The 22,304-nt window shown below is 34.7% G+C and overlaps 1 protein-coding gene and 1 long non-coding RNA gene across 3 annotated transcripts; one reads left to right on the forward strand and one right to left on the reverse strand.

Moving 5' to 3' along the window:
• Positions 1–720: 720 nt before the first annotated feature.
• On the forward strand, positions 721–20,800 carry LOC127881624 (WW domain-binding protein 11-like). Of its 2 annotated transcripts, none has more exons than XM_052429687.1 (8): positions 721–808; positions 7,696–7,803; positions 8,249–8,340; positions 9,009–9,158; positions 12,695–12,833; positions 14,196–14,603; positions 15,682–15,793; positions 16,075–20,800. In XM_052429687.1, exons 2-8 carry the CDS (start codon positions 7,707–7,709, stop codon positions 17,249–17,251), a joined length of 2,175 nt encoding a protein of 724 aa, XP_052285647.1. In that variant the 5' UTR covers positions 721–808; positions 7,696–7,706; the 3' UTR covers positions 17,252–20,800. The 2 variants fall into 2 exon arrangements, with proteins under 2 accessions (XP_052285647.1, XP_052285648.1); XM_052429688.1 differs by having other exon boundaries at positions 14,196–14,396.
• Positions 2,285–3,661, reverse strand: LOC127881707 (uncharacterized). The gene is made up of 3 exons (XR_008050204.1): positions 3,447–3,661; positions 2,923–2,999; positions 2,285–2,399 (listed from the first exon to the last, which is right to left on the reverse strand). It is a non-coding gene; the product is annotated as an uncharacterized LOC127881707 (long non-coding RNA).
• Positions 20,801–22,304: the final 1,504 nt, after the last annotated feature.

Genomic DNA, 22,304 nt, shown 5'->3' on the forward strand with positions numbered 1-22,304 from the left:
GCACCACCAACTGGCGGCCATGTTTTTTCACTGATCTGAACCATTTTCCAACTCGTCCGAGATATCAATAAAATCTGAAAAGTTCGAGTTTCCGAAGTATTAATTTTTGCATAAGTAGAGACATCGGTAAAAAAAATATTTTTAAAATTCTTTCGGATAGGTCGTAACTTTTAATTTATTATCTTTTTATTTTAAAATGTTGTACTGTTGAGCGTTGTTGTTCGAGATTACGGAAATACTGTGTTTAATTTTTTTCATCTTAGAGAATCCGCTGTTCCTTTGCTCTAGTAAGATTCCCTGTAAGGCTTTGTTCATTTATTGTTTCAAGTTCTTGTGAAACTCCTCAATATTATCTTAGGATATATTTTAATCGAACAGTTTGATTTTATCAAATTTAGTTGATCATGTTTGGGGTTTAACTTTTGTACTACTCGTTGAAAATAGATTTCCCCCTCACTTCCATGAGGAGTGTCTCTCTGTACAAGTTGATCGCTGATTGTAAGGCATATGTCAGTATCTGTGATAAGGATTAAGTTATCGACAATATAGACTGGTTGTGCGATTTTTTTCCTGATTTATTCTAATATTAATTTTATTTGCTTAATCACAGAGAGGAGTAGAGCTTTGTGCCGAAAGAGCCGACATCCGTGCAAACTACGCGTGTTAATTTTTATAACAAAATTATACATTTTTTAAGTGCTCCATATTAGTGACATGTAACCTGACTGTTAAGGTTTATGGATTAGGTTGTTGTTTTCGAAAATGGCGATCGCGGAAGTCAGGTAGCACAAATTGCAGGTGAAAACAGGTAATACAAATGTGTACAGTTTCTTTGCCATATAACTTATTGTTCGAACGTGGGTTACATTAATTCGTTATTTATGGGTTTTTTTCTTATGTAAGTTTCGTATCGCTTGTCTGTGGATGAATATTTGATTAGGTTCCATTTACTGGAATCCGGGTCCGTTCGCCCTAATTAGCAATAACCATAGCTGAAATAATTCGCGTTCAGAATAAATCTGAACGCTGAAACTCCGGTCTGCAAAAACCATAACGAAAATTAAATACAATACTATTATATCAATATGCTTAAAATTGCAAAAGAACATAACCAACTCATAAAGTTTTAGTTAATTAGTCCATTTTTACCTCAAATAGCGTCGAATTGAAGTTAAAAGGCATAATTTGTTTCAGTTAAACTTCTGCTTAAATCGCAATACAATCACTGACCTCTCGCCATGTTATGAAATATTTAAATATCAACCAATCAGAAGAAGGCATACGGTGTAATAGGCTGCGTTATCGATTAAAATCTACCTGCCGTATACAGCGGGCACAGCGATTGGAATTGAAAATGTGAGTAGTGTGTTGATTTAAATTGGTCAGACGTGCAAAATTGAAAGAGTCATTACACAATTCTTACGGAACATTATTGAGAAATGAATTATCTACACAGGTATGTAAATATTATTGCAATCCGTTGATATTAACTGTCTGATATCGGGGCTTGAATGTTGCGCACCAAATTCCTTGCGCATCAATATAGACAAAGAAGGAAAACTCTCGCTATTAAAAAGATAGAGTGGACTATTGACGCCAAGAGTCTGCCAAAGAAAAAATCATCTAAAGACTCTTAAGGCGGCAATTTATATTGACTAGCAATAACCACTGATTTTGAAAATTGACATAAACCCAGTAAAATTATACATTTTCTGATAGATATTAGTAAACCATTTCCAAATATGTATGGTTTGTCTATCTTACATTGTCTAAAATAATGTTAGTGAATGCGGAAACATTGAAAAATCCCTTGTGTAAAAATTGTCATTTTTCATTTTTTTCAAAATAGTAAACCTGGGTGTATAATTTGTTTAAAATAATGATTTAAGAACACATTTTTTATCCAAACTTTTAATAATTCATTACAGATACATTTCAGCTATGTTAGATGTCCTTGCAATTGGATGGTCCGGCAGGATTCTGACCTGAAACACGTTACCCCCCACCAACGCAGGACCCAAAAATTCCTGAAATAGACAATAAAAAGTTGATTTTTCTTAAAAGCAAATTTGCATGTGATTAAATATCACAGTTGAAATAATGTACAACAAAACAAGAATAAATGTTGAAAAAACAAAAACTTATTTGGTTAGTATTAAAAAAACAAACATTATCCAAAACATGTGCAACTGCCCCACCCACCAAATACAAATGTGATACCACCTGGTATTTAAGAAAATTTCAAAGTAATATTATTTCTCTTAAACAAAATGTTATTTATGAACTAGCAGTTAAATTGAACAGGAAAAACACTTAGGGTTGAATATGCAGCCAGTAATCTGAATTCTTATCCAGAATTCTGATATGTCGGTTGATTAGGAATGGCAGCACCAGGAATTCTGAAAAATCGACATTGCATTGCTATATTAAATCTTATATACTTTTGTAAAATGAAACAGAAATACTATTTGTTAGAATAGTTTAACACACACCTATTCAAAAAAGATAAACATATCATAAAATAATTAAAAAAATATTATAATAATTACTGTAAGAAGATTCGAACTCATAAAATGCGAATGTATGTAACAGCTCAATATCTTTAAACAACTTCTTGGATTTAGTAAATAATTGTCGATACATTAATTAAGAGCTTGTTTTCTTCATGAAAGGAACTCCAAAGATGCTGAAATATAATAGTGCACTGCATGCAAATATTAATTAAGTGATACAGACAAACTGAAAGAACAGAACATTTAACCGAAAATGTTTTCTACAAGCTTTTACTGATTCAATGTGTCTTTTGCTAAAAAAATCATGCTGAGATCAAAATTAGCCAAATGTAAGGTTTAAATTCAGGATATAATTGTTAACCATCAAATTCAATGTCTTCAACATGCAACTGCTTAAAATGTTACTTACCACAGTGTAACTGTGCTCATGTATTTGTGAACCCCCATCATAATCACTGTCAAATAGATCTTTGTCAGTCATGTTCTCTATAAAATAATTTAAAAAAAATTTCAATACCGGTATGCACAAAACCTGCGACACATAATAACTGTGTTTTAGCATTGCATTCTCAATTTTGCAAAGGTAAATTTCAAGAACCTAACCTTTATATATAATAATATCCATTTATTTTTTGTATATTAATCATGTAAATGAAATAAGAACTGAAATTAATTATAGCAGTTTTAACACGTTAACAAAACTAATAATTAGATGGTGTGTGAATTATAATGCTCCCTAAATGTATAATCAACTTAAAACTAATAACGTAACTTAGCTTTTAAGTTTATAATTATGATCAATCACAGAAGTTACATTTTACATTTGTTACAAATGAAGACAAGTCCGGTACGAAATGGCGCGGGTACGATCTGGAACAGATTTTATTTGACATAATTAACACAATAATTTAGGTGATTTAAGTGAATTCATACCTGCATCGATACCAGATGAGACAATTTCTCTTCCTGCCAAACAAATACTGTGTTTATCGTACCGATATCCGTAAAACTGCTCAAAAGATCGCTCCCGAATTCACCGTAACAACAATGTAATAATTCCGCGGAAAGGGGAGTAACTCTACTGCACAGGTATAGTGGTGTTGGAAATAAATAAATATATATTATTTCACGCGCATATACCTGATTCAAATGGTTAGGATTTATTAAAAACACAATAATTGATTTATTAAAAGCTAAATTTCAAGTGAATCTGCCTTCTGTCTGCAAAATATTGGCCTTCGAATTTTTTACTTTCACTTTTGAGCAATGATTTTTTCTTTTCCGGTCATGGAAAGGTCAGATACCGCTTATTTGGACATATCTCCTCCCACATATGCAAATTTTTCATTTGGATTACTTCTTTTATGCTCGTAGTGAAGCGTTAAAAACACCCCACATTTTTCGGTCAACTTTTTGCCTGAACACCGATTGCGCAATAATTTGCATAGCAGGTGCGTGGTTATTGCTACCCTAATTTCTGTTCGCCCTAAATCCTGTTCGCCCTAAATTTTATTATCAAAGCAGGGAAGCAATAAATAAAACGAAATTTGTTATCTTTTATAACATTTTAATATATAAATGACAATTTAAGCTACAAACTTGCCTATATGTGTGAAAAAACAAGAAGGTGCTCTTTAACGTGTAAGCGTGTTTGTAACAAAGCCGTCGAATGCCAGTAATTTTCTCTTATTGTTTAGTTATTTAAAAACGTAAATGATTTATATATCATTCACGTTCCATAAATACATCAGTTCTCTTTGTATATACATATGGAGCCTGCTTTCTGCGGACGATATATACACATTTCATGAACTTACAATGACATCGGCAAATTTCACTGACAATACGGCTTTAATTGCTTAAAATATAGTTCTGTTATAATTAATTAATAATAATCTTATTACTTAATGTATTTATTATAATTGAGCATTTTCTTTGAGACCAATTTCTACACAATTTAAAATATACCGCTCTGTTTCATTTACATAATTTATGTTTATTTTCTTAATCATACGCTAATAATCATATTAAAGATAATTTCTAAAAAAAATGATAATAACAGTTCTGTTTTATAAACATGATTTATGCATGCATCAATATTAAGTATACTCTTTAGGATAATAGTTTCAACTTAATAATCATATTATACATAACTAATTTCTATATGATTTAGTAATTGTTCTCAATGTTAACTATATTAGGTAAATACTACACTCAATCAATCAATTAACACAGATCGTTATCTCTATAATCTCTTAATTAATCGACACCGATCAATAAAGGCCGGTTGCTACTTCACACCGCGCAATACACGCGAGAATTATTGGAAGTTGATCAGTTTAGTAAATTAAATATTGATGATGTTTTTTTTAGATATAATGATGTTCATATGAATTTTAAATTTATTTGCCTATGCAGGGACAAATTAAATTAAACTAACCAGTTTCACATAGCCGATGCTGCCACCGTTCACAAACGTCGCGTGTAATCGCATGTCGTACTTCCAAATTGCACGAAATGCATAACATATTATCCATTTTTGAAATAATAGAACCAGACATTGAGCTCCATTTTATATACTGTGATAATTCACAGTTAGGTTATTCCGAACATATCAAACAAAAAAGTGTTACCGAAATATAAAAGACGGCGCTCTTTAACTTGTAAGCGTATTTGTAACAAAGGCCAGTAATATTCCTTAATTGCTTATTATATTAATTTATGATGAAATCTAAGGTACAAACTTGCTTGCATGTGTGAAAAATCAAAATGGCGCTCTTTAACTTGTAAGCGTGTTTGTAACAAAGGCCAGTTATTTTCACTAATTGCTTACTATATTAATTAATGAAAACTTAAGGTTCAAACTTGCTTATATGTGTGAACAATCAACTGTTCATACCCCGATATGCACATGATAATATAGGGCGAACGAACCCAGGGCGAACGGACCCAGGGCGAACGTGTAACTAGGGCGAACGGACCCGATACCCATTTACTGTCCATATTCAACAATTATCTAAATGGTAGACATTAACAGAGATAAGTTTCAGAATTACAATGTAAAATTATATTTAAACAATATTAGATAAGAGTTCTTAGCAGATCACACGCTTTAAGCAGTTTTATGCTTTGTTGAAGCAACTAACCCCATGTATTTTAGTAACGGTGTGTTGTCCGAATTCTTAAAGAGTAATTTTCTTGATTGTTTTATAAAAGAATGTCAAACGCAAAAAACCAACCATATGGAGCTAAATATATTTAAACTAAACTTAATGACTGTTACATTTAGTAGCTTTATATGCAGAATATTTATAAATGGTCAGTTATGGCTCTGTCCATAATTTATTAAGTCGACACCGTTACAAAGAAACTTTCATCTTCCGCATGGGAATGATACTGGGATACAACTTTTTCCTAAAAGTAAACATTTTTTCAACCTTTTACGTCATAATTAAGCAATGAACAGTGCACGAAAAATTTGAAAATCATCAAAAAGTAAGTAAAATATTGAACGTACTTTTCTTTAGTGTCAACACCGTTCTTCTATTTCTTTGCTGCTTCCACTTTCTGTTCTTTTATGATTTTCAAATATTATGTTTTCTTAGATGCCACAAAATAATGTGTCCGTAATGTGATTTTGAGACAAGTAGCATGCTGTTTGTGGATGATAAAATGCCTGAATGTCATTTGTGAACTGTTAATTTACACGTATGTAATCTGCCTCCTGGAGTTTGTTGCAATAGATGAAAGAAATTCCACCAGTTTGTTATGCAAACAAAGCTAAGGAGAAGTGACCTATTGTCTAAAGATGGTGTAGAATGATCCGTCTTAGACATTATGCTATACATATATATATATACAGCCTATTAAAAGAGGTCTTTGAAACTGTCATCATGTTAATCAAGATTTATGTGATGGAATGGTCTGAAGATACTGGATGTGGTTGGTAGAATAACATGGTTGAAGATAGATCTCTAGTGATTAAACCTCGTAGAATTGCTTCATTGTTTGCAAATCTATACTCTTCGAATAGTTTCTGAACCATTTTAACAAAACTTTGCAAGGTTGTAACTTTCCGTAACAAAATACATGTACAAACACTGGGCCAGGTTGTCGTAAAAAGTAATTATCAACCATATTCAGAGCTTTGTTGCATCATTGTTTGCAAATCTATACTCTTCGAATAGTTTCTGAACCATTTTAACAAAACGTTGCAGGGTTGTTACTTTCCGTAACAAAATACACGGACAAACACTGGGCCAGGTTGTCGTAAAAAGTAATTATCAACCATATTCAGAGCTTTGTTGCGAAAAATTGCTTTTATTACGGACAATGTTTGTTTATTCTGCACTTTTTGTGTGTCCCTGATTAAAATTTATCTAAAATGGAGTACAGATAATAAAAATTGTATTTCACTTGCTTGCCTTTTTTTTTTTAGCCCGATTTTATAGCCGAAATTCGGCTATGTTCCCAATCCCAAAAAGTATAATTTTTTCCCAAAATGTGGCAAAAAATTCCCAATTTCCAAAAAAAAAAAATTTTTTTTTTTTAGAAAGATGTGTATAATGTGTATTTTATCTCAATTTTAATTCAATTACCTCAAACAAAGTATTATATGATTTTGTTTTTTTTTTTCATTTGAATGATTATAAAGAGTTATATCAAATTAAGTATTTCCCTTGTCAGTGGACTTTTCGTGTGGAAAAAAAAAGGCTAATGAATTTATTTTCCCAATTTCATGAAAATGCCGATAAAATTCCCAATTCCACAGCCATGGGCTATCTTCCCAAAAAGTGGGGAAAAAAAAACCTGACTTGCCCAAATTCTTGGTCAACACTTTTGGGAGTTGTTTGCCTTTAGGCATGTTTGCCAAAAGACATGTGTATTATTAGTTGTGTGTGCTTCACAGATTTAGTTTTTGAGTTCATACAAATATCAAATTTCAGGGGCCATCAAGAAACATGTAGTGCTTGATTTGAGTCAAATATAAAACTTAAAGTATTTCAGCCATGAAACAGAACTTTACAGTCTATCACAGCAAATTAGTATAAACCTTGTTATCAATTTAATTGTCACACTGCTTTAAGGGTTCTGCCATTAAACGCAATCATGAACCATTATACCTATGTAAAATTCACAAACTTTCTCCAGTTCTCATCAAGTTGATATCAATTTATTTCAGATTAAAATACTATGCTGTGGCGATTGTATTTCGGTTGTGTGGTGCTCTGCCTACTTTGGCAGGTGGAGGGCCAGATAAACGTTGTCGGTACAGGAGGACAGGGCACATGTGAGTATCGGTGGAAAGCTTAACACTGTGTACAATCCCATAACAAACAGTATAGTCTAAAACTTAAAATGATACAATAGTGCTTAGAAAAGCAATGGTTGTTTATTCCTGAAATTGTTGATGATTGACATTATGACCAGCTTTTATAATAAGAAGAAAATTTCATTAGCTGCTGTACTCTATTAAATTGTTCTTCATGTACCTTTTAATGCTTTTATGTGTGTCAACATGTCATTACCTGCAAATGAAGAGAAAAAACATTGGAGAAAATAAAGACCAACATGTTACTTATTTAATATGTATACAAATGTAACAGTATTAAATTGCAGTGTTTTGGTATGTCTGCCCAGAGTGTGACTGTGATTTAGCTAAGCACACATTATTCAGTCAGGTGCATTTTGATGGCATGTATCAATAATCATGTTTGTGATCTCTCTATTTTCAGATTATTTGACGAAGTCCTCTGATTGTAATGCCAACCTTCCACGTGAGATTGGGCAGTCCAGAGTTCAGATCTTTGGAAAACATTCTGATGGGGTACGTATTATGTTGAGTAGAGTGGAGATAGTGTTGGTAGATATTGGTCATGTTTCTCGCACCAAAAAAATAACATGTACAGAAAAAAATCAGCGATGAAAAATGCATGGGGATAGCGGGTACGTCATGGATAAAATTATGCATAAAGATTTATTGAAGTTTGAAAACAAGGTCTAGGCTGGTTATAAAATAGTTTTTTTTAGAGAATTTTAAAGTATCAAATCTACAAAGACTGCATCTTTTTTGCTTAAAACTTCCTATCTGCCAGGCAATTAGTATGATGAATATTTAAATAAATTATGCAATACAATATAGCATAATTATATCATTTAATCAAAAGTGCCTTTTGTCATCAATTTAATTTAGCCTCGCTCTTGGACAACAGGGTTTAATGCATTTGCGTAAAGTGTCGTCCTAGATTAGCCTGTGCAGTCCTCACAGGCTAATCAGGGAAGACACTTCCCACCTACCAGTAAACTGGATTTTGCCAAGAAGAGATTTCTTTTAAATGAAAAATACCATTTAAGTGGAAATTGTGGTCTCTGTTCAGCCTGTGCAGACTGCATAGTCTAATCATGGATGACACTTTACGCACATGCATTAAGCCCCGTTTTCTCAGATCCAGGGGCTTATTTATAAAAGTTATGATATTTCCTCCGCTATTGTAGACTTCATCTGTCACATCATGTACTCTCACACTACGGTCCACCAATATCCGAGAGCCGTACCGTATCAAACTGCAGTTTACGGCGGTGACCATCAGAGACGAGTCTACCCATCTGTACATCTATGACGGACTGCCTCAGGGAAACCTATTGGTAAGTATTTATTTCGACCGCATGGAGTATTTTCATTGGTGGGAGATACGGCTCTTGCTCCTCATTTTGGGGGGGGGATCCTGGTTTTGGAAAAAATTATGTATTCTTTTCATAATCGAGGGATGTTTCATGTGGGGAATAAATCACCTGGGTCTAGATCAATTTTAGGGGAAAACTGCCATCGTGGGAACGCTCAGTATTTATTCTGTTGTTAAAAGATTACATACATGACCAGAAGTTGCTGACAACATTTTACTTTTCATAAATATTGCTGAGCCCAGTTTATATCTAGTGAAATGATATTCCCCTTGAAAACTCTTGGAATGAAGCCTGGAAAGCAACAATCATTTGATCAAGTTATGGTAATACGCCAAAGCATATTAAGGATAACTGTAAATATGACAACGTCAGACCTTCCTGCCACTTAATTTTGCCACTTTTTAAAAATCTTTTGCCATTATTTTGTCAATGATATTTGCCACAAGTTTGTACTGGCTAAATATGCTCAAGTTATTGTCTGTCATAAATTGGCTTCTCAAACAATCTGATTTTGTCAATTTGGTATAAGGTACCATTAGAAAATATTGCCGTGAAAATTGTTACTAATTTTGCGATTGACAGCAGGAAACCTGCATTATGTTTTGAGGGGAGTGGACTTATAAATGCTACAAATATATAAAGAAAAAAGCCTGCCATGCGTTATATAATATCTTATGTGACAGAATATCAGGAATTTCTGCTTTCTATTCTGTGTTTAGCTTATTCAGCTAGTTGTGTGATGATTGCAAATATAAAGTAATGACTAATTATGATGTTTATATTTATAAAAAAATGCAATACATTTTTAGCTCGGCATTTTTGGAGAAAACCCGAGGTATTGTCATAGCCAGCTCATCATGTCGTCTGACATCCGCCATCGTTAACATTGGCTCTAAAATCAAAGTGCTTCCACCTACAACTTTGAAACTTCATATGTAGATGCACCTTGATGAGTTCTACATGCCACACCCATTTTGGGGTCACTAGGTCAAAGGTCAAGGTCACTGTGACCTCTAAAAAAAATTCTGACAAGCTTTCATTTTTAGCTCATCTATTTTTTGAAAAAAAATTATGAGCTATTGTCATCACCTCGGCGTCGGCGTTGGCGTTGGCGTTGGCGTTGGCGTTGGCGTTGGCGTTGGCGTCGGCGTCCGGTTAAGTTTTGCGTTTAGGTCCACTTTTCTCAGAAAGTATCAATGCTATTGCATTCAAACTTGGTACACTTACTTACTATCATGAGGGGACTGGGCAGGCAAAGTTAGATAACTCTGGCGTGCATTTTGACAGAATTATGTGCCCTTTTTATACTTAAAAAATTGAAAATTTTGGTTAAGTTTTGCGTTTAGTTCCACTTTTCTCAGTAAGTATCAATGCTATTGCATTCAAACTTGGTACACTTACTTACTATCATGAGGGGACTGGGCAGGCAAATTTAGATAACTCTGGCATGCATTTTGACAGAATTATGTGCCCTTTTTATACTTAGAAAATTGACAATTTTGGTTAAGTTTTGTGTTTAGGTCCATTTTATTCCTTAAGCATTAAAGCTATTGCTTTCATACTTGCAACACTTACTAACTATCATAAGGGGACTGTGCAGGCAAAGTAATGTAACTCTGACTGGCATTTTGACAAAATTATGTGCCCTTTTTATACTTAGAAAATTGAAAATTTGATTAAGTTTTGTGTTTAGGTCCACTTTATTCCTACAGTATCAAAGCTATTGCTTTCATACTTGCAAGATTTATGAACTATCATAAGGGGACCGTGCAGGCAAAGTTATGTAACTCTGACTGGCATTTGAACGGAATTATGGGCCCTTTATACTTAGAAAATTGAAAATTTGGTTAAGATTTATGTTTTGGTCCACTTTACCCCTAAAGTATCATAGATATTGCTTTCATACTTGGAACACTCACAAACTATCATAAGGGTACAGTAAAAGGACAAGTTGCATAACTCTGGTTGTCATTGTTACGGAATTATGGCCCTTTTTTGACTTAGTAACTTTTAATATATGGTTAAATTTTGTGTTTCGATCCACTTTACTTCTTAAGTATCAAGGCTATTGCTTTCAAACTTCAAATACTTACATGCTATCATGAGGTTACTGTACCTGGCAACTTTAATTTTACTTTGACCTTTGAATGACCTTGACTCTCAAGGTCAAATTATTAAATTTTGCTAAAATTGCCATAACTTCTTTATTTATGATTAGATTTGATTGATACTTTGATGAAACTACTCTTACCTGACATACCACAATAGACTCCACCCAAACCATCCCCCGTGCCGTCCCCTCCCCCCCTCCCCCCTCCCCCCCTCCCCCCCCCCTATTTTTTTTTTTTTTTTTTTTTTTTTTTTTTTAAGATCATCTCACAAATGACCACCACACCCTCACACTATACCCCCCCCCCCCCCCCACCCCACCCCCCCCCCTAATTTTTTTTTTTTTTTTTTTTTTTTTTTTTTTTTTTAAGATCATCTCACAAATTACCACCACACCCTCACACTATACCCCCCCCCCATTTTTTTTTTAAAAATGGTTATGTTTGAAATACCGTCCAACCATCGCACCCAAACCCCCCCCCCATCGCCCCCCCCCAACCCCCCCCCCCCCCCCCCCCCGGATTTTTTTTTTTTTTTTTTTTTTTTTTTCGCTTTTTTGGAAGATAATGTAATAAATGTCCACAACCCCACACTATACACCCCTCTTCACTCCACTCCTCCCTCCTTTGTGATTGAAAATGAGAGTCCCTTCACCTTTAAAAAGAAAATAGATGAGCGGTCTGCACCCGCAAGGCGGTGCTCTTGTTTCAAAACTGCACCCGTAGCCCAGCGTGGCACCCCTTATGCGGTGTTCTTGTTAGCTTGAGTGATCCCCCTTTTGATTTACCATAAACTGACTTCTTCTGGTGTTAAGTCTGCTTGTCCTTTTGCCTTGACAGTGCATTATTACTGCATTCATTTAATTTAATATACCCGGATAAATATCTTATGCACATGATACATATATTGTTTATAATTCGCCCTATTTGTGCAAAAAAGTACCTTCTAATTTCAATGTCAGATGGTACCTTTTTGCACCATGAGGGCGATATATTACATGGTGTCCATACTCAATTCGGCCATATGATGGATTTAGAGTATCTGACTGATAAGTTTGACTTTTAAAATTGTTCAGATAGAACTTCAAGAACTCAGATTTTATGGTCCTATACAACATGGAAAATTCGCAGGTCCTATACAACATGGAAAATTCGCAAAAGATCTAGTTTATGCGCCTTGTTCTGAGAAAAACTGGCTGAATACATGTAGCTAGTCTAGAGAGGACCGTTTTCCGCCTTCACTAAATTAGAGACCTCCTTCAAACGAGAAAAAAAATTAATACAAGAGGACTGCACAGGCTAATCTAGGATGACACGTTAACTCCAATTCATTAAGCCCAGTTTTCCCAGAACAAGGCACATGTAATTAAGTTTGTATCTTTATTACAGCGACGGTTCAGCAGAGGTGAAGGTTTGCCATCCAATCTGGACTTTATCTTCACCACAGGGGAGCTGGTAACGTTCAAGTTCAGTCGAGGAGAGCTGGAATTCGACTTTGACATCAATATATTGGTCATCCCAGTGCCTTGTAAGTGCTGCATGCAAGTGGTCTTTCAGTCTCCGTTATTCTTTCACTGTTATCTTTTATGTGAAGATGGAAATAATGTTTTAATTAATTTTTTTTAATACTGAACAATTTTATTATTGTCCGCTATGTGTTTTAAATATACCGTAGTATACAAAATGTCTTTCTGCATGCAATAATTAGTCCCTGAAACTTGTCTCATGGAAGTTGTAGAATTCTGTATTAGCAGATAATCAAATGGTGTGTCCTCAATTGTTTTTTATGCAATGTTAATCATTGGAGCTAAAATATTTCTGGACATGTCAAACTGTTGAATGCCTCAAGTCTGAATTGACAAATATGATTTTGGATACGAGACTTCAGACTGTGAACCGATGAATGCGTTGTTTAGCAGGAAAATGAAAATCCACAAAACTTGAATGACCAAAATTAGTGCAAACAGTAGTAAAAGAAATTAATGTTTGCAATTGTATTCATTATAAAAGTTGTTTAATACACCCCAAAAATGTCTTCACTTTAATGACTTTAAAATTTAGACATTCAATCAGCAATTAATGGTACACTATAGTAGTTTCCTGCTTTCTGATGATGATTAAAGAGAAATCTAGTCTTTTCTTTACAAAATATACCATCTATTCATACACATGCTATGGAGTTTTTCACCATTTTGGTAAAGGGGTATGGGCACTTTGTAAAAAAAACTTAAATTGAGAATAAAAGTGTTTATTTGCTCGGCCTTTTTTCGGAGAAAACCCGAGGTATTGTCATAGCCAGCTCGTCGTGTTGTGTCCATCGTTGTGTCGTCCACCGTCCGCTTCGTGCTAAAACCTTAAAATTTTGTCAAGGTTTTAACATTTGCTCTTACATCAAAGTGCTTCAACCTACAACTTTGAAACTTCATATGTATCTGCACCTTGATGAGTTCTACATGCCACGCTCATTTTTGGGTCAAAGGTCAAGGTCACTTTTACCTCTAAAAAAATATTTTAAAAAAATCTGTCAAGCTTTCATTTATTCAAAACTGCACCTGCAGCCGAGCATGGCACCCATTGCTCTTGTTTTTTATTATATTTATAGAGCTTGAAAGGAAAAGTAATAACATATTGCAATTTAATTAAAACAAAATAAATATAATATAACCAATTAGGAATTTTAGGCAGTCATTTTAGAAAAATACATACTTTTTGAGCTTTGAAATGAGGCCAAATTTGGGCTCCAAATATGACACCCCCAAAATACTGACATATTAAGGTTGGCAGGTTTTAAATTGCTTTTCCCATAAGAACTATACAGTAGCTGAGCATACCAGTTTCAATTATTCCGACAAAATAAACCTACTGAAATTTCTTTTGGCATATCTTTCAGCGGAGTCTACAAACTGCAACTATGAAAACGAAGGAAACTGTGGCGAGTACGGTTACAGCTACCGCCTTCTGGGCACGAAGGAGATAGCGGGGATCGTGGCTGGAGGATTTGGACTGGTGGTCATCATCGTGGTAACCATCATATGCTGCTGCTACTGCAAGCAGCGGGGCATCACGAAGAAGTGGAACGAAGAAAAGCTAGGTCATATAAATACTGCTGCTAGTTTGCATAGTCTCAATGGACATGTTGCCCGAACGAATACCCAAACCTCTACCGCAAAACCGTGGACCACCTCTGAGAGTGCTCGCAGCAATGGGTTTGCGAGCATTCGTAGGTCTCCCAGCCTGCCCAGGGCCAAGATCGCGCGTCTGTCTCAAAGAGGGGACCGGGATAGCTCGGTGACAGACAGTAAGTCTTTCATGTTCATCTGGCGCAACACACAAATGTTGATAGATGACACATTTTGATTGTAGAAAATTAGCATTTTGATTGTAGACAATTAGGATTCTGTTTAACCTTCCTTTAGATAACCATAAATGCATCTTACCTGCATGTAAAACAAAAAATTCTTTAAAAGTTAATCACAACGTTTGTAATTAAATTAGAATGCTGCATACAATGAACATGACAGTCTTACACTGTTTGTTTTCCATGTTTTTTCAGGTCACCCTTGTTATCATTTGCGGTATCATGTTAAACAAATGTCTATAATCATTCATTTATTTCAGCAAGTCATAGCAGCTTACTTTACATTTATATGAAGAACTTAAAATTATGATCATGTTTCATATGAAGGTGTATTACAGTTGAAAAGTTTTTAGAGAATGTAATGTGGAATATTTCTCTTTTTTTTTTATAAATTAAGTGCATTTCCTAGTTATATCTTGCGGCTTAACGATGGAAAAAATTGCAATGAACATCCTTTTACGGAAACAAATTTTTTATAATGTTCAAGATCACCTTTACCATATATTTCTAGTCAAATACTGTATTTTGGGATAGTTGTTATAGCATCAATAAAGTTATTTCATCACCTGATACCATTTTGCATGACCATTATTTCTGTATATTTTTCTCTATTGGCGGATGTATTGTTTTGCAGGCTGGCAATTGGAAGTGGGGAAAACTTAATCAGATAAAAATTTGTTTGATACTTAGAAACATGTTCCATTGAGATTATGTTGTCTTTTCAATTTAACTTTAACCAAACAGATCTTTTCTTAATATAATTTCGTTATGTATACTTATCTTTTTTCAACAATAATTATATTTGTTATGCAAAAAGTATCTTTTAAAGACATTTCAAAATGATTCAGCTTGTCGCAAGACTTCTGATAATGTATGGATGCATATTTACTTAACACATGAAATGCAACACTGTTTAAAAGTATACAGTTTTTCGCAAGACTATTTAAAACTGTTTGATGCATGTTTGCTCAACACATTAAATGCAGCAGTGGTTTGGATTCTGTTGTTGATATTTCAGGCAATGCCAGTTTGCCAGAGAGTCGACCGCTGCCCCCACCTGGCAGAAGCACCCGGGGAGGAATGTCGGAGCGTAGCTACAATCCCCGGTCAGAGAGGAGCTACAATCCCAGGTACAATTATATTTTTTGCCCAAAATTACATCCTCTTACAGTTGGTTTCCATTTGACAAAAAGTAACATTTTTTCCCCAAAATATTAAAGAAAAAAATTCCAAAAAGAAGCCAAACTTGCAATAATTCAATAATTGGTTACTAGTAATTGAGTTTATTATACAGCAACATAATTCAGTAGCAAAATGTTTCATTGTTCCCAAGTTAATTTGTTATCTCGCTATTTTTCCCAATCCAAAAAGCACAGGCTGTAAAATATAAAAATTCAAAACATCACTGCAGGTCAGAACGCAGCTACGGTAGGAGCAAGTCTAACGAGAAGTTCAGAGATGACAGGTCTTCAGAAGACTCGGGGTCCTACACGACCGATAGGAACTTGAGTGAGAAGAATTTCAAGCCTCCCACTTACAGAGAGGCACTCAGAAAAGATGACGAAGATGAGCATAATTCCTCTGCTGACAGTCATACGTTTGTACAGGCGGACGAAAGTTCCAGCCAGAAAGTGTTTATCGAGAGAGTCATAACTCCGAGAGTGAAACAAACTACTGATCACTCGCCCAAAGTGCATAAGAAGGTTGCAGCTATTCAAGCCTCACCAAAGGCCGCTCCTCGTGTTCCTCCGCCCCCTGAGGAAGATATGGAGTATGACTCTATAGAGCCGAAGAAAGGAAAGCTGAAAGGTCTCGTAGACAGAGGGGTGGATGCTGATGCCAATGAGGAGACAGATGAATCTGACACTGAAAATGAATCAGAAGAAGAGTCAGAAAGCGAGGAGACAGAATCTGAGGATGAACCAGCTGCAGCGAAAAAACGAGACAAGAATGACTATGTGTACTCACAGCCAGATAAATCAAATCAGAAACAAGTCAGGAATGGTAACAAGAAGACTGGCAATGTTCCCGAGCCTCAAGTGGGTTTTAGACCCGTGCCCCCACAGGGCAACCCCCAGTACCCACCACATATGGTGCCCAATGCCATGGGGTACCCTGGCCCAGTGCTGCACCACCCCCATGCTCAATTCCCTGGCTACCCCCAGATGGGTCCCCCTCAGGTACAAGGTTACCCACAAGGTCAAGGTTACCCGCAAGGTCAGCCTCTTTACCCTCCTCCAAACATGGCTGTTCAACAGCCTCGGCCTGTTGTGCCGCCATCTTACAACCAGGCTAACTTTACTGTTCCCTTAAACCAGCCACTTTCACAAATGACACAACAGTATCCTAACGGTCATATTCCGGATAGGACAAATACCACTAAATCTAACCCAGGTACCGTTGGCAACCAGCAGCCAGTGTACTCTTACCTGGTTAACAGAGGTTTCATGCCCATGGATGGTAGACATTCACCGGCCAGTAATTCTACTGGAGCCAGCAACTTGTCAGGGGACAGAAAACTGAACCATGATGACTCAGACTATTCGGCTAACATTGGAAGTGGGGTGGAGTTGCTGAAACGAAAGTGAAGTTTTTGTACAGTTATGTTACAATATGTTTTGTGCTAATTGAGTGGTATGATTCATACATCAATTATTGTTTTGTTGTTTTAAACATCTATTTTTCAGTTTGTGAAATTTAATATACACAAGATAACATAGTTCTTTTCAATTTGTTATATTCTATATAGATGTCTGGCTAGTTTGTTAACCTTTAACCCACAATGACTTCTTGAAAATGTATTGCTTTTCTTGAGGTTGTGAGTACCCAATCAAGCTAAGTTTCATACAGAAAAAACATTTATGTTTGATGTACAGTGTATGTCATATTCAAAAACGAATGTAAATGTATGTGTTTCTGTGATTTTCTCCAATGAGTTGTGTTGTAAATTGTGCAATGCCAATCAGTTGTACATAGATGTAACATTTACATCACCATTTTAAGATTTTTTCACAAACCCACTGTTAGATTGAACAAAAGTTTGACGTGTTTCGTTACATCTTAGACGAGTAAAACTTTATTTTGAGAATTATGCCTCTTTTTAAAGAATTAGGGATGTATTGCTTCCCCTTTGTTTGATGGAAGGTCGGTTCATACACCATTTAATGTCCGCTCAATATCAAGAGACTGCTTTGACATATGATCGTGCACATTGTTACTTGGCATGAAAGAAAGATGCCTTGCCATTTTATGGTCAATGTATCAAATGTCAAGGTCGTGGAGCATGTAACATGAAATGTGGCCCATTTTGTTTGCACATGATATCTAGAGGACACTTTGAACTTTCATTTAAATTAGTTTGCCGGTCATTTGGTAGAAAAGATGTACACCTATTGATATTTAGGTTTACAGGGCTTAAAACATGAAATCTGGACCCATTTGTTTTCACGCAATATATTAAGAGCGCTTTGACCTATGATCATGGGACTTAACATCTGACATATGTAGTTGCAATAATTCAACTCTCAGCTTAGGCTGAGAGTTGCAATGCGCTCTCACTTGTCCATGGGTGCAAATTGTTATCAACAATTCAAAGGTTAATGAACACTGAAACTGCAAGAGCTTATTAAAATTTACCTATCTAAACCACAAACTCATCCAAATGGTACCATTAAAGCAAGAAATAATTGATTTGTATTGACTAAGGTTTTGTTTTGTACGCTGTATCCGCCATATTGGAAAATTGACCCAATATAGGTCAGGTCACATTACACCAATATTTTGTACGTTGCGTTATGTGTTGGAGCCAAAAAGTCGATAACGATGTGGTATTCGATACAGAATACACTGTTTCAAATTTAAACATAACAATGTCAGCGAGAAAAGTGTGTTGAAACATCGTCGTGTTTTTATCGGATGCATGCAAAGGATAACATCTGTAGGTTTCCATTCAGGTAAATTTAACATGGTTATGAAGTTTATTTATTATTTTCCTCAATTTGTCTTAAACCACGTCTGTAACTCCCTTTAGTGAAGGGCACGGATTCCGTGCTCTGAATTGCACCCATGTGTATGAAGGAGTGCATATGGACTCCCAGAGCTGCCATAGCAAAAATTATCAAAGGTTCTGGGAGTCCGTTTATATGGACTACTGACATATGATCATCTATGTTGGTATGCTGGGTTTTTTTGGAAGAAAGGAAGACTAATTGATATTGCTATCACCAGATCAAAGGTCAAGGTCACAAGAGCTTGTAATATTAAGTGTTAATATGCATAATTTATTTATTAATTTCAAAATCATTATACATTTTATACATATTGTATATAACACAGGATAAAACATTATACAATACAATTGAAATGACTTACTTATTGTTTTTAATATTATTTTAAAAAAATGTTTTAAAGACATAAAAATTGCTTTTGACAGCCGTGTTTTTGCTGTAGTACTGTGGTATAGGGAAAAAAATGTACATAGTACCATAATAATTTGTATGTATTAATTTTGGTACTTGTCTTTATTTTATATTGTGAATACTCCAATCAAGATGTTCAATTTTGATTCCAAAAAGGTTTAAATATATTATCCAATTATGTAGTCTAAATGTCAGTACATCACCCTTGCCTATGCCTCCGATTCTGATGTAAAAAATTTGAATGTTTCATGCATGACTGATTATGGTAACCACTTCAATCAGTATGTTAACTTTCATAGCCGGTGGGAACTGGTGGCTCAATAGAAGAATCGGTAAAGGATGTAATACGATCAGTTAAATATATGTTTACTGTAACACCCTTTTGTTAAGCCAGCAAAGAAGCTTTGGGGTTTTGCACAAATTTTATCCATTTTAAACAAGTACACAAATTAGAAAATAGTGTAAGCAAAAGATATACTAGACTCATTGTAAAGAAAGAAACTATGACAGAGAGATGCAAAGACATGATAATGTTTTTGTTTTTTCTCCTGTTTGTTATGTCATGGATCAGTTTTAAACTTATAGAAATCATTAAAAAATATGGTAACATTATACGAATAGGCATTTAATTTCACTTTGATATAATTGCACACGTGTCATCATTAATAAATAATACAGCTGATATTTACCACCATATAGCTGTTAATGTAGTTTGTGTTTGAAAAACAGCTGTATTATGTTACACCCAAGCTGGCGGTTGGAGTATATCTTTGCTTGGAGCATGACTTCGTCTAGGATTTGTGGATTTTCTAATTCTTCATTTTTTGCCGATAATATTTTCACATTCCCAATGTCAGATTCCAAGGTCAATGGTCAAATTTATTACATCAACATCAACCCTCATACTTTGTCCAGATCATTATATAAACATTTTACTTTGTCAAGTATGGATGGATTTTATCAGATTTATAGAAGTTATCAGCATGATGAATCGGCACATAAAATTATAGCAGCAGTTTCTTGGTCCAAGGTCAAAGGATAAATTAAACAAAATGGTCCTTACAATTTCTCATGAGTGTTACTTTGTCCAATTTACCAGACAGACATGATAAGCATGATGAGTCATAGTATCAGACACAGGAATGAAGGCTGTAGATGCAAGGTTATACAGAAAGTTCAAGGTCATAGATCAAATATAAGAAACCATCCTGTGTCATATCCTTAGTGTAACTTTGTTCAGTGTGTGGGGATATTAAAAATTGAAATGCACTGGAATATGTGACGGGACCAAGACCAAGGCCGCTATGTTAAGGTTGCAACTCATAAAAAGACAAAATATTCATATTTTTGACAGTTGTCATAGAGACATAGAGCACATAAGGCACCTGGGATTTTTAATAAACTTTTCTTAAATTAAAAACCTGAGATGGTGTGGCGCACAAACCAACCAAGTCTTTAGATTGAAGGTCATGGTCATAATGCAATTGTTGTAGGTAAATGAGAGAAATCAAATGAGACTTTTAACAATGTTTACCTGAAGTGAACTCTTGTTATGAAATTACCTTAAGGGTTTTATGAGTTTAAAGTGTATTAAAATATTTGTACATAATATCATGACATATCTTCACAAATCCCTCATTTCCATGTGTATTTTTTCAAACATGTTTATGTATACATGCAATATTTATATGTTTTTCTAATAAAATTAGAAGTAGTTTACTATTCTGTGTTTCTACTCTGTTCATAAGAAGCTATTTAAGCCGTGGAGGTAGTTTATGTTTGTATGCCCAAAAATCTCCAACTCAACCGCTTTTCTTTTGATCATCACCCAACCTTGTGATAATAATAATAAGCATAAAGTGGAGGCCTTGCCTATTAACCAGCCAAGGCTCAATAGGCATTATAGGATTATGGTTCATGAATTTCTTAAAAATATGTCTCTTTTTATGCCCCCGGTAGGGTGGCATATAGAAGTTGAACTGTCCGTCAATTAGTATGTCAGTCATTCTGTCCGTCCGTCGAAAAAAAACTTTAATATTGGTCATAATTTTTTCAATATCCAAGATAGCAACTTGATATTTGGCATGCATGTGCATCTCATGAAGCTGCACATTTTGAGTAGTGGAAGTTCAAGGTCAAGGTCATCCTTCAAGGTAAAATAAAATAATAAAAAATTTCAAAGCAGCATTCTCATGAAGCTGCACATTTTGAGTGGTCAAGGTCATCCTTCAAGGTCAAAGGTAAAAAAAAAATAATTTTAAAGCGGCGCAATAGGGGGCATTGTGTTTCTGATGAACACATCTCTTTTTGTCATTAAATTTAGTCCAGTGCATATCTTAAAACTACCGGTAAATAAGGTATCAACTTGAAGCTTCATAGCTGAGAAGATAACTATGAGGGGATGTGCAATGCACAAGAACCCTAACTCTTGCTCCCCTATTTAAAGAGTCATTGCTCTTTGTTAATTTGTGTAATTTCTTTTCTGACCCGAGCATATTGAAAAATAATTGAGATCTCACTTAGGAGATGTACAGTGCACAAGAACCATAACTCTTTTGCCCTATTTTAAGAGAATTATTTTACAATAAATTAACAAAATGGCTGTACAACCAACATTCATTTTTGTGTCCAGTGTAATTAACGGGGTCATCCATGTATGATGGCCTCATTTCTTGTTACATTCTACACATATCAAATAACCTGGACAATATCATGTATGAAGTTAAATAACATTAAACTATCTATTTAACCATTTGCCGAAGTTCCAAACTACATGTATATAACAAATATTTTATAGTTACACAAAACTGCTAATTGGGATTATATGTTATATATTTATAAAAGAATGCATACACAGAAGCATATCTTGGTTTTATTAGCCCCAAGATGGAACCTAAAGGCCTGCCAGTTGCAGATTAGTCTATAACTTTATAAAATAATTTGAGTTTGGTCACAGTCACGTTTCAAACCATTGAATTTGATTTAACTATTTTGTAAATGATGAGCCAAATAGCCGTTTGAGATATTAACTTAAATATTTGCTTAAACCAAAGTTAGAATGGAAAATACTAAATTAAAAATAATCTCATGTTTTTGTTATTATGCCTTCATATGTATTAATAAAATGATCAGCAATAAAAGATTGCAGCAGAACAAAAGAACAAAATCATATCTGAGTTGAGCATATTTATTTTTCAACAAATATATTTTTTAAATACTGTTT

This window comes from Dreissena polymorpha, chromosome 5 (genome assembly GCF_020536995.1).
Source record: "Dreissena polymorpha isolate Duluth1 chromosome 5, UMN_Dpol_1.0, whole genome shotgun sequence".
Classification (NCBI taxonomy): Eukaryota; Metazoa; Mollusca; class Bivalvia; order Myida; family Dreissenidae; genus Dreissena; species Dreissena polymorpha.